Source organism: Oreochromis niloticus, linkage group LG1, assembly GCF_001858045.2.
Source record: "Oreochromis niloticus isolate F11D_XX linkage group LG1, O_niloticus_UMD_NMBU, whole genome shotgun sequence".
NCBI classification, from domain to species: domain Eukaryota; kingdom Metazoa; phylum Chordata; class Actinopteri; order Cichliformes; family Cichlidae; genus Oreochromis; species Oreochromis niloticus.
In genome coordinates, this window is record NC_031965.2 from 23312237 (window position 1) to 23330293 (window position 18057).

Genomic DNA, 18057 nt, shown 5'->3' on the forward strand with positions numbered 1-18057 from the left:
TGGTCTAAGGGCCAAGTGGGAGAGGGGGCGAAGGGGCACAGATGTTATCGGCCATTGAGGCTGTCACCTCGATGTCCCAGTGGCAGCTGGCAATGTTTAACGCACAAAGCCATTAGTTGGTGGTGGGAAATGAGACCTTTATAGACAGGGCATCTATGTTACCCATGTACATATACAAAATACAAACGGCCACAGTGAAGAAATATTTACCTGGCGCCCCTCGCTTCTCCATAGGCCGTTGCTGGTCTTTGTTGGAGCAATGGTGACTACAGGTGGAGTGTTTGGCACAGTGTGGCCTGCTGGGGGTACCAGGACAGGACCAGGACCAAGAGGACCCCTCTTGGGTGTACTGACTGGAGAGCTGTGATTGGTGGCTGGTGAAGACACTGGTGGTGACTCACTGCTGATGGAGGATGCAGCTGGAGAAACAAATAAACAAAAGTAGGATCAGTCAAAGTCTGTAAGAAATAAGATGACAGTCCAGTTTTCCTCTGCTGGTAAAAGGTAAAATTAACATGATTCTGTAGCTTTTTCACAAGGGAATGAAAAAAGGGGTTGGAACATTACAAAAGCAATGGATAACACACACACACACACACACACACACACACACACGTAAGCACACACATATACACACTGAGGGCCAGATGGATAGCCCAAGGCCCCTATTATGAAGTGACAGTGATCAGGATGAGCAGCCTTGTGAGAGTCACACAGCCTTCACATGCAGAACACACATTCACACACACTACAAGAATACAGCTTCAACCACCATACTGTATGTATGTGGCGCTTTTAGCCAAAGACAGAAATCCCCCCCGCCACACATATACATATGAACACACACACACACACACACACACACACACACACACAGCAGGTGGTGAAAAGCTGGCCCAATGAGCTTCTCTGCTCCACTGTAGCTGTGCCACATTAACAAAGCCCTCTAGGGAAACCCTGTAGCGCAGGGTCACGGTCTGGTCACATGCCTTGCTTTCTACACATTTTGCTTTTTCTCCCTCTAGTTGCAAATCTTTCCTATGATACGGTCACATTTTTCTATATCCCTCCAACTTTACCTCCTCACCAGCAGGCTACAGCGTTTGTTGGGTCTTCCTTTTCTTTTCTTTTTTCCTTTGTTTTAAAGGATACTCATGTTTTGCCCATTTAATCTTAATTTCTTCCCCTTTTCTGCCAACATCCTCTTTCTCTTCGACAGGACAGTATTGCTGTATGTCTCTTTCACTCAAGAGCAACCACAGCATTACGCAGTCAAACTGGGTCAAAACCTCTCTATGGGACACACACTTTGGTGGTGTAAAAAAGAAAAAGGAAAAAACAAAAAGACTGCAATGATGAGCACTCATGCGCGAGTGTTTTTGTGCGTTAGACTGTTTACGTGCAGACATGTAAAATAAAAAGCAGCTGAAACCTCAGGCCAGTTTCAGGGCTGCTTCCTGTAAAAAAAAAAACCAAAAAAAAAACCCCCAGCAGATCTTTGCTCAACAGCCATTTCTTCCCTGCGTTGGTTTCCATGGCAACAAAACCTAACAGACAGCGTCAGCTTACGGTAGGTGTGGCCAGGACACTGACTGATTTCAAGTACTTAACTCTGACTAATACTACTCAATAATGGAAAGAATCGATAAATGCAGCGAGGTAACGTCTAGAGAAAAATCAGAGAATCTGATAAATCAAATCTGTGTGTGAGGGGAAGTGGTGGTAAGACTGGCAGTGTTAGGGTTTTTTTGGGGGGGGCTATGTGAGAGCAGAAGATGGTTGATGATACATGTGAAGTGAGACACGAAAGTGAAAAACAATAGTAGATGGGGAGCGTTTGGGGGGAGAGAAAATAAAGTGAGTGTGCAAAAGGAGCGTGAGGTGAGGCGAAAAATAGGAGCAGAAAAGAAAGCAGAGAGATAAGGGGTGCAGATGGGTGAGTGGGTGGTGGTGGGGCTGCTGCTGGGGGGGGCAGTCATATCTTGTCTGCACAATGGCAATTAGTGGCCTAATCCTCCCCCCTCACCTCAGAGAGCCATTACTCTACCCTGCAAGACAAGGCCAATCAATAGCAGCCCACTCAGCCTGGGGAATGGAGGTACACTTAATACAGCTCTAGTGTCACAGCCTTTTCACTCATCACACGCTCACAACATGCATACACAAGGATGGGGAACAAATAAAGCTGGAGGAATGGAAGAGGTGTGTGTGTGCGTGTGTGTGTGTGTACATGCATGGAAGGGGGAAGTTGGGGGTGCTAAGCAACAGACCTATACTCCATCTATTTCGCTCATCCCACCCCCTTCCTCCTCCTTTTCCATGTAGAGGCAGAGCAGACCAGAGAAGAGGAGGGCAGACTAAATAAGAGAGCAGGAAGAGAAGCGCGTGAGGGTGAGGAGGAAATAAAAGAGACAAGTGCCTTCTACCAAACGGCTTCATTCTCTTCTTACAGCTTGCAGAATTGATGTGCTCTTCTAAGCGTCCTTCCGCGATGCATACGCACACTCGTACACAAAGACCACAAACAGCTATTATTCCTCTATCGTTCCCCCCTCCTTCTCTTTAACAACACCCCATGCAACCACCACCCACCTACCAACTTTTCATACACCCTCCTTCGTTTTCCTTCTGTTCGTCAAACACAGCGCTTGCCAAGCAGACGTAAATCTGTCAGGCTCGATGCACAATTTTTATAAACACACAGTACTTACAACAAGCAATAGCAACTGGAGATGTCTACGAGAGGGGCTGCATGTTTAAATGTGTACCATTTTCACCCTCCTTCCTTAAATTTCCATATCAATGTGGGGGGGGTTTTCCCCACATTACTATGGGCATATGATAGGAGGAAAAAAAAAATCATATATATGAGGTGTGTGACTGGCACTAACCTGGTTGTTATTTGCCATTCTACCTATACCGAGGGGAGATGGCCATACATGGTGACCCTGCAGGGAGCGAGAAGAGGCAGGAGTAGGAGGAATAAAGCACAAGCTGTTTTCCCCAGGGTCTAAAACAGGCTCATCAGCTCTCAACCTTCACTTCATTAGCAGTACTGATTGTCACTTGCTCAGTGTATCGTGGTGTGTGTGGTGTGATGACGGGGTTGAATGGGGGGGGTTGCAGAAAAAGAAAAAGAGAAGCCGTAGGAGACGGTAGAGAAAGAAAGAGCAAGGAAAAGACAGAAAGGGAGAGAAAGCTGTCTTAGTCCCAAGCTGCGTGTGATTAATGTGAGGCTCCTTTCTCTATCGCCTCTTCTATTACCAGTCCCACTCTCCCAGACTGCCTCCACACTTGACCGCTCAAGCTGAGCTGCACTATCATGCACACACATACGATGCACCCAACAGAAGCAATAAACAAACTAAGTCGTAGTCAGAGGTGTTCCTGGGCAGACCAATGACCCAGTGAAAAAGTGCAAAAGTTGACACAACTCTTCAGTATTCAACACAACACAAAAATCTTTCAGTGTTGCCAAATGGCACCCACCAACCCTCTGCCGCCCCCTTCACCAGCAACACCCCTGTCAAGACAGCCAAACAGAATCTGCTCTCTTTCCACCCAGCCCACACCTCGTCCTCCACCCTCCTTCCTCCCAGCATGCATTACAACAACATCAGCACTTAATTAAACAGTCCATTTCACACCTGGTGTGCATAGCAGTGCCCAGCCAACCCTGCATCCATATGCCGCCTCACCAGCATGCACTAGCGCAAGCCTCAACACGTGCACTCTCACACACAAACACACGCATACACAAAAACACTGCACACACCTGCTACTACAGTCTTGGCCATGCACTGACAACACAACACAAAGCCTGTAATCTGCATCGCTGTGTTGGGGGAGGGGAGAGGCACACAGTGTGTATTGCTGTGCCAGCGAGAGAAAGGAAGACGGTACAAGATGGCGGATGGAAATAAGAGGAGCTATCCTCTGTCCCTTCGGCTGACGGTGCAAACGGTACATTACGTTTGAATGCCGCTCCGAAATCATGAGAGGTGTAAGGCTGCTGTGTATAGAGAGAGTTAGGAAGAAGGGGGACGGAAATAAGCTTGTTTGTAAGTGTTTCAGGGACAGTCACGGCCTGCAGTGTTTTGCCTTTGAGAAACACACACACACGCACACTGAGCACAGCGAGGCTGTGCGAGCTCCAGGCAGGCTCCAGATGGAGAGGTCATAGACACACTGCCCCGCTGTCCCAGCATGCTCTGGGCTCCCAGAAACAAGGGAAGCCTCGGGCCACACACGCACACACACACACACACACACACACACACACACACACACACACACACAGATACACACAATATGACCGACACCCCAGGTTCTTCACAAATCTACTAATTACTTCCTATCCCTCTTTTATCCAGCCAGCTCATTCCAACTATCTTGTATACCTTTATTCTCCCTCTCTTCATGTTCTCTCCAGGCAGTGCACTACGGTTGGTTTGGACACAGCCATGAAACTCTTGTGGTGTTTATGTGTCTATGAGTGAGTAAGAAGAAACAACAGAGAAGATTAAACCCAGGGCTGCCTAATTAATCAGATATCAGCAGGTCTGCCTCTTTGAGGCAGTGTGTTAACTGTGTCTGTGTGCATTTGTGAGCATATGTGTGTGTTTTCAAGCAAGTGTGCACTGGATGAGAGTGTGTCCTTTATGCTGCTCCGATACTCATTATCCATCACCTCCCCTCTTCAACGCAGCACTCAGTACACAGAGCTATTCATTATACTCGCCACAGACAAGTGACAATGTATGTGTCTGTGTGTGCGCGTGAATGGGTGTGTGGGTTTGTATATAAACAGCAGTCGTGCTCAGGGTCTTAAATCAGTTCAGCAGCCGGTGGCAGTGATACTTGTACTCAAATCTAACTAATTCCTTCAGACCTGAGGACACTGAGTCATGGCACCTCGTATATACTGCACTATTTACCTCACAGCATCAACAGAGGGTGAGTGAGAAAGAGAGGCTGAGTCAAAAGGTAATGAGAGGACAGCAGGCTGCAGCATGCAAAGAAATCACGAGGCTTACACAGTTGAAAAGGCAACTGTTTGTATGTGTGGGGTGACTGGGTGTGTGCTCTGTATAAATACAGGCTCTGCAGACAGAGAAGGGACTTGAGCTTCAGGGGGACTCGTGTCTCTCTGCCCACCCTGGAGATGGTGCTCCTAACACAGGCAGTCAGCCCTTATGCCTGATGGCTGACTCACTGACATGTCACATCCTACTTCAACGAGGAAACAGTCAGCAGGCCTCAAAATAATAAAGGGGATTTCTTTTTTGTTCTTTTAATAAAACGGTGGTGAAGTTTTTATCAGACAGGATCTAGTATTTGTATGACAGAGACAGACAGAAGCTCTCTGTCTTGGTAGATTGTGAATTACAGATGGAAGTAGACACACTTTTTTCACCTTTTAACACAACAAAAAATAGAAACACACAAGAACTTGTATTTTTGCTTTCCCTGTGTACTCTACCAACTAAGAAAAGGGGGCCATGTAACAAAGATAAGGGAAAAGCTGCATTTATAAAAAGGAGTCCACAATAAAAATGAAAAGGCAGTGTTTGACAGAGCGAGAGATAAAACTGTGACAAAGTAAAGGGGCTGGCATGCAGGGTGGAGGGAGTGAAGAGAGTTGATGGGAAAGAAGTACTGAGGGGGAGGTGAGGAGAGGTTGGGTCTGAGTGCTCTCTATGAGTGTAATAAATCCTCTGCAGGGCTCTGGGTCCCATACTGTAGTGGGCTGGGGAGCAAGGTGTCCAGGGACAGCCAGAAAGGAGGGGACCATCTGATTTAGGAGCCAGAGCAAGGGTGGACAGCTGGGGTAGCTGAGCCTCTCTGGAGCCAAGGCACAGAGCCACATATACAAACACACACACACACACTCACAAATAAGTGTCGTGCTATTGAGGTTCTCTTGTGTAGATTGTGGTTTATAACCTTATTTGTATGTTTACGTATGCACCGGTGACACTCGGGTACACGTATTTAAGACATATTTGCATGGGTCTACGTAGTAGAGAGACTAGTTTTGCATAAAATGAAAAAAACAAACAAAAAACAAAGCCAGAAATCTACTAGCAAAAATCCACAAAAACATTTAAAATGAAACATTTGAAGAGCCAATTCTGGTTGGTTTACAGTTATTAACAAGCAACTAAACCACTTAGTGGTTACTTCACATTCATACAGCTCCAACAGAGCAATTCTAGTGAAGTTTCATGTGTGTAACCACTGATAAGGAAGTATATATGACAGCGAGTTGGAGAGTCAAGATACACACACTGACAAGCAGGCCCAAGTGTACATGGATTCACATACAGCACATTAAGTGGGTCAGCTAGAGTGGCTCCCTTCATACCAGCCTCTGTGGGGACACCAACTAATTTAACCCTATGTGGATATCCCTATACTGCTAATAACAGTTGAACACAGCTATACTGGTCTTGGAGTATGCACGCATGCACAAATATGAGCACTTCTCTAAACACACACATATATACATACATATATATATATGTATATATATGTGGACACAAAAAGGCTAAATATACAACCACACAGACAGCTTACAGGAGGTGCAAAACACCAAGTCTAACAAGTATGGCTATGTGAAGCAAGATTAAGATATAAGACACACCTGGGAACAGGGTTTGGTATTACCAAAATATTTTCAGCTAACCATTTTACAGTCTGACCTTAATACCCAAATTAGAAACTGTAACCTTCACGTTGTATGGGGACCTATTATGTAATTTCCTGGAATGCTAGAGTTGATTTGCATGAATCATTGTTCAAAATGACCCTTAGTTTACTCACACTGGGTCTTGCTTCTGCCACTCAGTTCACCTTCTGTCTGAGAAAAGCCCCTTTAGCTTCATATCTTTTAAAAGCACCGTCTGTCTGATATGACCATATCGAGGCTACTCCATTGCTAACAGTTAAACATCATTTTTAAAGTGAAAAACACAACAGGAAATGCTCACATTTAAATAAAGACTATATATTGGTCTGTAAATTTACACTACTCAGATAGTGCATACAAAACTATTAAGATTTCCCTCAATAAAAATAATAATACGAACCAAATCATTCTATGCAGAAAACATAAACTTCCCTGTTTCACTATTTCTCTCCAATTTGCAATGTAGGTCTGAGCCAGGCCCACCATGTATAATGCTAAAATGTGCCATCATTCTTTATGTGAAAGGAACTCTTCCTACGGCACTACAGATCAGATTTTAGATGAGAATTCAAATTAACTGTCCAAATTTCAGTTCAGTGTAACATCCCTGTCATATGGGCCGGCTGGCTTTACCTCGCGGTTCTTCTGCCTGTTTTGCCAGTTTACGGAGGGCTGCAGCAAATCCCGAATGAGTTGACTGGGCAGCTGGGCTTCCATTGGCTACGATAGAGCCATTGAGAGGTGACGGGGTAAGAGGGCTGACCGTCGCCGTGGTACGGGTCGCCGTGGAGATCATTCCTAATGATGGTGACTTTGGCTCATGGCTCATGCCTACAAATGAAGAAGAAAGGAAGAGAATGGAAAAGTATTAGGGACCAATACTGCATTTCCATTAAAGAATGAGAAAAAAATTCAAGGCATGAGGATTTGTGTAAATAAAAATACAGCGTGTGGTGCTGGGTTTCTGTTTGTGACAGCTGGAGAGGATGGGGGATCGGTGGTGTGAGGGGCTGAGGTGCAGAGGGGCTTTGGCTGTATGGCATAGGGTCAGAGGTGAGAGGTTAGGAGGGCAGGTCACTCTTTGTTTTGCTCAAAGAGCTGCAGTTGACTGCATGTGTGCCAGAGGTCCACGGTCATAGAGTTTACATAGCTCCTCTACTGAGCATGCTCCAACGTCACTACCTTTAAATAGAAATATCATATTTATTTAAAAAAAATCAGCACGAAAATATTCAGAGTGCCTTTTGGTTCCCTCACATAACCATCACTTAAGAAAATGTTTCTCACACTGACACTGAGCTTGATTGAAAAAAACAAAACAAAACAAAACAAAACAAAAAAACACTACCAATAAAAGAAAATGCTGCGTTGCAAAGAGAAACAGACTTAATATAAAAGTGAAATTGATGGCAGTCTGGGTTAGAAGAAGCTTTGATGGCTGAAGGGGTTAGAAAGGGTGAGGAGGGTTGAGAGGGTCTGTCCTTTCCTTCCTTCCTGTGTATGTGTGTGTGTGTTGAAAAGTGACACCATGTTGACAGCCCCACGGTCAGTGGAATCCCTAAATGCCAGAGCGGTGTCTGATACCCCTGCGTGCTCAAGCAAAACACACATACACGCGCAGACGGACACACAAAGGAAGGCTCGGAGGACAGTTTAGCTTCAGACTCGAATATCTTCTGTTACATAAACAATAGCACACATACACACAGTTGTTCTGAATTCTCCCTTAAAAACAACATTTAAAATGAACTTTCAATGAACATGATGACTAAGATCTGCTTACTAAAAAGTATATCAATAGCAGTTTGGCAAGAAAGTTCAGATCTCAGTTTTCCGCAGAAGCCTAGCAGAGCCACAAAGGTACATTTTCACTTTTAAGGGTACTTTTTCTATATTAAAGCCTAGCATCCCCACTACTCGGGTAATTTTGGCCTCCGAAAACAAAAAAACGTTCTTGGAACAGAGTTGTCCTGCGTTTAGTATAAAAACTCCAGGATTTGGTTGGGCAGAAACAGAAACCTTTGTAAACAATGGTGCAAATGCCCACGTTTGTTTACCGATTAGATCTTATCAGTCACAAAAATTCAGCTAAAATTTTACAGCTCCCATTCATTTTAGGATTATATTTTCCTTGTGTGGGTACTCCTGTCACTCCGGTCTTATACTTTTTTGTTATTTTCAGTGACTTTTATGCATTTCATGTTTAAAAACACACACGCCTGTCCAGTGAACGGTCAATGTGATTTGCAGTTAGGTTAGTAAAGCTGAAGACCATTTCTGAAAGTGTGCACAACGGAGATTGTTTTCATTTCAAAAACACTGCTTTAAGTGAAAATGTATTATTGTGGATGTAGCCTGAGAGGGCTATAAAAAGATCATTTTTCCTTCTGAGAAGAGAGCAGAAGCAGAGCACCGTGTGTGTGTGTGTGTGTGTGTGTGTGTGTGTGTGTGTTTTCAAGTGGATACACACACAGTGGCAAGTCAGGCATGAGAGAGTGAATAGCATTCCCAACACCTCTCAAGTTGTCCTGCCTGTAACCTCCCAGTTACCCAGTGCACTTTCAATGAACCCAGCAAACAATTAATAATGGAATCACTAAAGTAACACACACAGAGCCTGGTGACAGACCGGCAAACAAGCAAAAGCACACACCAAGTTCAACTCCATTCCAGTAACGTGACTTAAGACAATAGCGTGCTACTCTTCCCTCCCTATTTAGGGAAAGTCCGACAAAGTCAGGAGGACATATTCAAGGAACTTTTTCTAAATGAGTAACTACAGAGACAGCAGCTTATGGTTGACTGTATCAACCACACATATAAACCACAGCACAAACAGAAACAACTGTGAGTAGCAGTGAAAGAAGAGATGAACAAGCACGCAGCCTGACAAATACACGCAGAGGCGCACATCCGGAGTTCTCGCAGCGGTTCAAGAACCCCCCTCACAGATAAAAAAGTGTGATCGAAGCTTCTTACTGCACAAAGGAGTGGAGCCGCCTGGATCTCCCATGCCTGCATCTTCTCATTGAGCCCAGCCCAGTGCGCGCCGGTAACGAGTGCCAGGACACACACCATCTTACTGCTCCCTTCTCTCTCACTCACTCTCCGCCTATCTCTCTCGTCCTGCCCGTCCACTCGCTCCCTGCCTGCCCGGCTGCCTTCCTGTCTCTCGCACCGCAGCTCACAAAGACCATGTAGAGCTTATCTAACAAAGCAACACACTACGCACGCCGCCTCTCTCTCCCCTCCGTGCTCTCGCTCGTTCTCTCTCTCTAACTGAGAAAACAGAAATTCTTAGGCTAGCAGCTGCTGCGATGTCACATGACCTCACCCCCACCCCCTCCCCACAGTCTCCCTCACTCCTCCTCCACCCTTCTCAACCTATAATTCCTCAGCCATTTGTAGATAACAGACACAGGCATGCATGCCCTGCAAAGGCGAATTGGAGGAGGGGGAGGGGAGAGAAGGAGGAGACGGAGGAGGAGGAGAAACAGGGAAGGGTGCTCAGCCGGTCATCACATCTGACCCCATTGCTGGCAAGCGTCATGAAGCGTGTGCGTGTGGGGTCGTGTATGCATATACATGAATGGAGGGGGAGCAGGTAGGTGAAATATGCGAGGCTCCCTTTTTTTCTTAAGACAAATACAAAGAAGTTAAGAGAAAGAAAGAAAGAACATGCCCTGGCCTGTGTCAAGCCCTACAGCACAACACAGAAACTCTTTTGTAAAATATTAGCCTCAATTCAATTCAGTTCAATTTGCTTTATTCACATTTTCCACAATAGAAAATTCTCAAATTAAAGTGAAACTAAGGCTTTTTCAAAGCAAATACATAAAAAAAAAAAACATTCTTCTCTTTTTTACACGAATCTTTAGCATTTCACACAAATGAGGATGTCATACCGAAAAAAATGTATGTGCAATGTAACCTTTACAACACACACAGAGGTTTCCTTTGAGTAAACACACAGTATGCTACAATTAAAAAGAGCTGTTACCAGGGTGGGGGAGCCTAATGCGTAATAGTGGTTGGGGTGGAGGACTCAGGAAAAGGGTAAAAGTGTGGGTTTGACTTCCCCTCTTTCTGTCCTGCTGTCATTGCAGGGGTGTGAATGAGTTGTTTTAGTCATTTCCTCCTTCCGTCACTTGCTACTTTTCTCAGAACAGTGAAGGAGCAAGTGAGCGAGAGATACAATCATTGGGTTAAAACAACATAGTGGCCAGCGTTTCGCCAAATGCCACCTCCCAGAAATCCTCTCCGTTCCTCCAGAGAAGTTTGTCCCTTGTGAATACAGGACCACCACAGTCACCGCTGTTTCCGGCTCTCTCTTCCATTTTTTGTCTAAAACCACGAAGATCAACCAGCTGGTTCTGAACAACACATCCTATCACAGATTGGTGGTGGTGGTGGTGGGTGGGGGGTGGGGGGCTTATGCTTCTACATTCTGAGTAATCTACCAGCAGTCATGAGTAGCATAACTCATAAGGAATCCTTTTCTCATGGTTTAAGTCTTGCTTTGTTGCATACACACACAATCTATCCCCGTATCAGTCTGCCCTCATTTCCTGTCACCACCATCTCTCGTCCAGTAAAGTAAATACCCAGAAATGGAAAACAAACAGTGGCATTTTCCCAGTTAGCTTCCAACAACAAGACAGATAAACACCTACTACTTTAACATACGTAACGATTACAAGTCATGCAAAAATCAGTGATAGTGTTATTATCATATTTCTTTCTAAACTGGAAAAACACAAGCCATGCACAAGCCGTGTAGGCTCTATTTTCAGACTAAGTGATGATGAAGACGATGATCTAAGGAAAGCATGAGTAATGTCTCTTGAATTTCCAGATAAGTGGGCCTGCTGTCATTTCTTAACATCACTCAGTTACAACACGCTCAGTGTGTGCAGTGTTGGGCCTTTCATTCTTCAAACAACCAGCAGATGGCATTGTCTAACAATCAATCAGGGGAATCCTCTGTCAGTAAAACAGCATATGTCACAGTCCTTTAATCCAGTAATACACAAAAGAAAATGGATACATTTTAATGATATCGTTGTGGATTAAGAGAAGGACAAACCAAGGTTAAGGATGTTAACGCAACATTTACAGAGATATGAATAAATTAGATCTATTGACACTGGGGCAAACGCTGAGCAGTTTTTCTGACAAGCCAAGGGTTAAAGGAGTCTATTACACACCAAGCTTACTGATGCAATTAACCCTTTCTGTTACGCCCTAAGGGAAAACAAATACAAAGCCCTGAAAAAAGAATGTAGATTACAACAGGCTACATACAAACATGATTCTACGCACCCACAAACACACACACAGAACAGATTGACTGCTAAATGGCATACAGTAAACACACTGTTTTAACACCCAGCTGGGAGAGAAGCAGATCACTAACTCCCATAGTCAAACAAACACACTGACACACACAGTTCCACCCTTTTGCTGGTTGGAATGCAGATTACGCTTTCATGCGCGCGCGCACACACACACACACACACACACACACACACACACACACACACACACACACAGAACGTAAATCCTCTTGGCTACTGTATGCCCCGGCCAGTAGAGAGATAATGCAGTGGCAGCTCTAGCGAGTGGTTAATCTTTAACCAGGAAGGGATTTGCCTATCAGCTTGTTAAAACTAGCAGTGCCGTTCTGCTGGCCCATCTATCTGATCCAGTCACCAACCTGTCTTGGCCAAGTCCAATACAGCACGGACTGAAACTGTACTGCCAACTGACACATGACAACTAGTGCGTTTCCATGCTTTACTTCACTCAGGCAGCAGATGCCTCTTTTCTAGAGGCATGGTAAAGCACACTTCAGTCGTGCCACAATATTGTGGCTCTGTTTAGGAACAGAGCCAAACCGGTCAGTGTCTCGCTTAAAATGAGCAATAAAAATGTCATTACAATAAACCAGTTGGCTCAATACATGTGGTCGGGCAGGCGACTGAAGCACAATTTCTAAAAGCCTTGCTGTGCTCAGCTTTGAGTACTTCTGTAGCTCTAATGTAATATAGCTGTGTGGTCTGCTGTTGTGTTCCACTTCAACATCCCAGTTCTTATTTTCGCCTACACCATGAACGCTGGTTTCTGATAATCTGTTCTTTGATGTAGTACGATGTAGTATCAGAGCTATATCTGTCAATACAACGCAAACATTTACTCCCACTACTTCAAGGCTAAATGAAGTCTAGCACAGTTTGTTCCCTGATTAGTAAAGGACATTTGATATTTGTTTTTTGGTCAACAGGCCAGCATTAAATATTTGAATAAGGAACAGTGAACAAGATTTTAATGGAATGATTGAACTCCAAGTGACGTGCGTTTAGTTCAGTTTTTGCAGACGTGCCTCATGCATGTCATCAGCTAAGCATCTCGCCCAAAAGTAAGAGGGAAATTCTTCTTTACTTACATTATGGGCTCTAATCAGACTTGCTCAGCAGAGTTATTAAAAACTGATGGCAATTCTCAGAGGGAAAGCATGCATCAGCTAGACTGTCACACCTAACTTCAGACAAAGTCGAGAAAATCAAGTTTAGACTTTGCCCAAAGATGGCCTCTTTCACAAACGGACAACAGGAAATAGTCTGCATCACTAGTGGAAATATATAGGTTTAGATAAGAGGTGGCGCCTGGGTAGAGACAAGGAGACAGGACACAGAGTGCCCACTCACTCACTACGAGTTCTCCAAACAGTTACTTACTCTATTCACACACTGGCTCATTCAGACATCCGACTGATTCTGTACTAGGAAGCACGAAGAATCAAGTCCATTTAATACTTGACCCGAATTATTTGGAAAATGGCGCCCTCATATGTAACTGTTCTGGGTTATTACTACAAAGGTTCAGGGCTGCAGTGCACGTCTGACCAAACCTTTAGCCTTAGCAGCTCAGACACTGACAGAGGATGGATTTAGAGTCAATTTGATGAGTACATGTCATCGTGACTGGTTGACAGAAGCTCAAGGTAGCACAAGATGTGCTGACAGGAGGATGAAATAGATGACAGGGAGCTATGTAAGAAGTTTAACATGAAAGAAACTTCAGATTAAAGACACAAGGGAGACAAACGAGGGTTCACAAAACAGCAGTTAAGTAAGCTGCAATTAAGATTAAACCAACCTAGCTAAACAGGATGTAATATGAGCATAATAGCTGCTATCACTGCAAAGTTATCATGTGCCTAAAGCCGGCCAAAAAAGACTGCATAGCAACAGGAAACATAACTCTGCGGCTAACTAAATCTACACTTTGAGTGATATACTGTTTATAAATGGTACTCATGTATCCATAAACAGCAAAGGTTGACCAAAAAAAGATGATCTTTAACGTCACAGGCAGGTATTCCAAAACAAAGAAAAGCCACTTGACCAAGGACATAATATCAAAGGTGGTTGTAAATGCTCACAGATATGAGTCTGCTATCCAGACTCATATCTGAAAACAGACACAAACAGATGTATGTTTCATTCTCACTCGTGAACACACATAAACCTCCACATTCACACATACGCAGACTATCCAGGAGCACAGCAGGATAAACCTGCTCAGGTAGTTCCAAGTTTGTTTGACTTCTTAGATGAGATGTCAGAGTAGTCTACCCTCAGGCACGATACAACCGATGTGTGTGTGTGTTTCCATAGACGGGCACATAAACACACACACACACCCCTACGAGTGCCATCTCTTTCACTCCATACCAAAGACAAAAACCTAATATCAGAGAAATCCTGAAACAGAAGCGCTGTGGCTGCAGAGAAGCTGAATCAAAGGCGACAGTTCCACTGGAGGAAGATGGAAGAAGAAAAGGAAGACCAAGACAGAGGAAGAAAAAAAAGTGGTGGTGTAGGAGGAGGGGGTGGGGTGAGGGTGGGGGCTGAGCGAGAGATCAATCAAGAAACCGAAAGAGAGGGAGACAGCATTGCCTGTGTCTGAGCTGTCATTATACAGCAGGCCTCCATTATGGAGCTACAGCAGAGAACAGAGTACATCTCTCTCTGACCTGGCTTGCTCACATTGTCCTGAACACACACACACACACACACACCTAAACACACAAGCACGCAGACACCACTGTGCAACAAGCAAAGAGAGCAGTCTTTCTGTCTTCTACGTTGTGTGGCTTTAAATGATACGGCTGTGTACGTGAACGTGCATGTGTGTGAACACCTTATTATTCATCCCTCACCTCCTACTTCTCTTCCTCTCGTACACTCACTGTTTTCACCCCACCCCCAACCTGCCTTCCAGCAGCCAGCAACAAAAACACAGAGATTTCAAAAGACCAGCCGGCATCTCTCTCCCTCTCTTCACCTTCTTCTCTTCAATTCTCCAACGCACACACAGCCACAGAGAAACAGTGTGTCCTCGGGGCAGGCACGAGCTGAGATGATTTTCTCTCCTCTCCTCCTCCCTGCATCCGACTTACCCACCCCAACAGTGCCATTTCCTCTGTCTGTTAATTACATAGCGGCTGTGGTAGGGGTGGCTGGGGTTGTGGTGGTGTGTGCGCGCGTGAGCGCATGTCATCTTGGGAGTGTGTAGTTGTGTTCTCGGAGACACCAGCGTGGGCGTATGACAGAACAGTCTGGTTACGCTTCACAATGCTGCTTAGAGAGTGTGAACACACACATGCAGAGATACACATTCAGCCACACAAACACGCACAAGAGCCTCCTGTCTGTGTTTCTGGCTCTTTGTGGTCGATGCCCCAGGAGTCAAGCTGCTGTCTGTATGGCTGTGCCCTCTGCAGCCTCTTGCTGAGGGGGACACAGCCTTGCTGCTCCCCTGATGAGAGGGCCTGCTTCAGCCCCAGCCCAGCTGTTCGTCAGAAAGCATGGAGGCTGTTAGCTCAGATATTACCATGTCCTGCCAACTCGCTCTTTTAATCAACCTCACCTGTTACAGAGACTGAAAAAGGGTGACAGATTGGCTCCGAAAAAGGGAGGGTGACATTACAAATGTTACAGATCTCCCACACATGAACTCAAAAATCAAAAGACAAAAATCTGCCATGGAGCTTATAGTATTTTCTGCACCTGTGTGGTTCTTTAGTGCACTTTTAGCCACATAAACAATACGTACACAGGCACAGATGACACACACAACGCTCACAAATAAGCAGACAACCTATATATCCCACAAACCTGAATAAATTGTATTGTTCTGAACTGTGATACTCTCAGTGCTTGGGGACATCATTGCATGTAACATATTTTGGTTGTTATCATCATTCAGCTTGCTCCCTCCTCCTCTCTTTATCTCCCTCCACAAGCCTCCTCGGGAGATGAGCACAGTTTTTGGTTTTTTTTTGCTGGATTCCCTACATACACTCCTCACTTCATCCGCTCTCCCTTTTCTATTCTCTCTGTGATGTACTCTTCTGGGTTGTGGTTGCCTAATTAGCACTGCAAGTGCTCTGCATGGGCCCTGACTCCCAAGCGGCACCACCGCACACACACAAGCAGACACACACAGAGACAGACATGCACACAGCACCCACTTGACTTTCCATAGCTGTTGCTGAGAGTTGGCCTGTTGTAATCTTGTAATTGGTATAATTGGTGTGTGTTCCTGGTCGTGCATGCGTGTCCAAATGTGTGGATGCTGCACGGTTTGACGAGTGAACCTCTCTTCTCTAGGCAAGCACGAAGAAGGCAAACCACTGTCACCATGGCCAAATCTTTGTGAGTAGCCACAAAAACAAGGCTTTGCCACAGAGCTGAGACTTGTGGTGTCCTTGATTCTCTCAAGTACTTGACAAGTACACCATTTGCAGAACAGTCATTCATTTAAAAAGTGATTTTAATATTTCACAATGTTCGAGGGTCAGTCCAGATTAATCACAATGGCTCTTGCAGTGCTTAAAAATTCAAATAAAAATTTCTCAGTAATATTACAATGAATATGAGCATTGCTTGTTTATTAGCTGGAACAGCGAACTGTGTGCTTTAAGATCAGACCCACAAAGAATGCAAAAAGAGGTTCAAAAGTGCAAATGTTCATGACTTATCTAGTTAGCACAGGGAAAATCTAGCTTTAATCTTACAGATCATTAGAACAGTTACACAAGCTTACAGAAACATTTAGTCAGTTGTTACTTGGTTATTTAACCAAAAGAAAAACAGCTGACAACAATTATTTTGACAACTGATCAGTCAATTTAGTCATGCAACACTTTGTCAGGTTCCAGTTTCTCAAATTAGTTTCTTTATCCTTTCTTATCCTTTTTTTTCTTTATTTTTTTTTTAAAATGACCAAACTTTTACCTTTGGCCTTTATAAATCTTTATAAATTGCATTATATTTTATTGTTTACATTTTTATAATTTTCTTTTAAAAGTGTGCATGAGAAGAAATCATTATTAGTCATAGAATTAAACCATTCAAGTATATTAAACTTTCTGTTCAATGTAAACATCCGTTTGTGCTCTGTGTGCACATAAAACACAGGTGCCTGTACTTGTCATGGTACTGTGCAAATGTAACAAAAAACTGGATTGGCTCGCACCGATCCACAGATTTTGTGGTGCAGAATGTCTTAAGAGGCAATGAAGTGTGCAGCGTGCTTGTGCAGGTGTTGAGTACATCGGAATGATCTTTCTCAATGGCTTACTCAGCATTTAAGAGATTCACTTACCATCCTAAAAGAACAACAAATCAGTTGATTGCATAATGCATACATCCATGAGATTGAATAGATTGGGAAAACCATGCAGTGATGTACCCCCCTGTGTGTTTACGTTATCCACTCACTAAATTATTGGAAATTATGTCAATCGGTTGCAATGCAACGAGAAACGCATAAGGTTGATGTGAAACTGAGATAAGAGACAACGCGTATGGAAGATGTGAAACTGAGATATAAACAAAAATACAAAAAGAACAGTTCCCAAAATGGATACCCTTTTAGTTATGCAAATATCAGCCAGATAAAACAAGTCTAGCTGGCAACCAGATTCTCTGTGAGAGCACGTTTAACACGGCAACTGTGGCCTCCACCAACACAGGCATGCAGCTCTGTCCATGAGCTGATTAAAACACTTGGCCGCAAAATTGCTTCACTTCTTCAGGCACATATCTGACCTTGTGCTCATACACAATGAGGCATGCTAACAAACAGACACATACAATATGACAGTCAGCTGATATGGCAGATATCGCAGAAACAGAGGAAAAGACAGAAATGAAGGAAACAAGAGAGGCAAAGAGTCATGTTGAAGAGAGGTGGAAGCAGACACAGATAGAGGCAAAAAGAGATGATGATGTGATAGCAGAAGAAAAGGCCTTTGTTGAAGAGTAGCCCTTAGCACAAAGCTGGTTTACAGTGTG

At 44.2% G+C, this 18057-nt stretch overlaps 1 protein-coding gene across 3 annotated transcripts in view; it reads right to left on the reverse strand.

Annotated features, from left to right (window-relative positions):
* The window catches only part of gse1b (Gse1 coiled-coil protein b), a 163459-nt gene that overhangs the window by 17008 nt on the left and 128394 nt on the right, over positions 1-18057 (reverse strand). For 2 of the 3 annotated variants that reach the window (XM_005467129.4, XM_013269755.3), the window contains 2 exons: positions 7325-7522; positions 211-419 (listed from right to left, as the gene is read on the reverse strand). In XM_005467129.4, coding sequence (XP_005467186.1) covers positions 211-419; positions 7325-7522 — 407 coding nt within the window. Of the gene's footprint in view, positions 1-210; positions 420-7324; positions 7523-9670; positions 9971-18057 lie in introns of those variants that run through there. The other variant, XM_013269756.3, reaches the window with a different exon arrangement.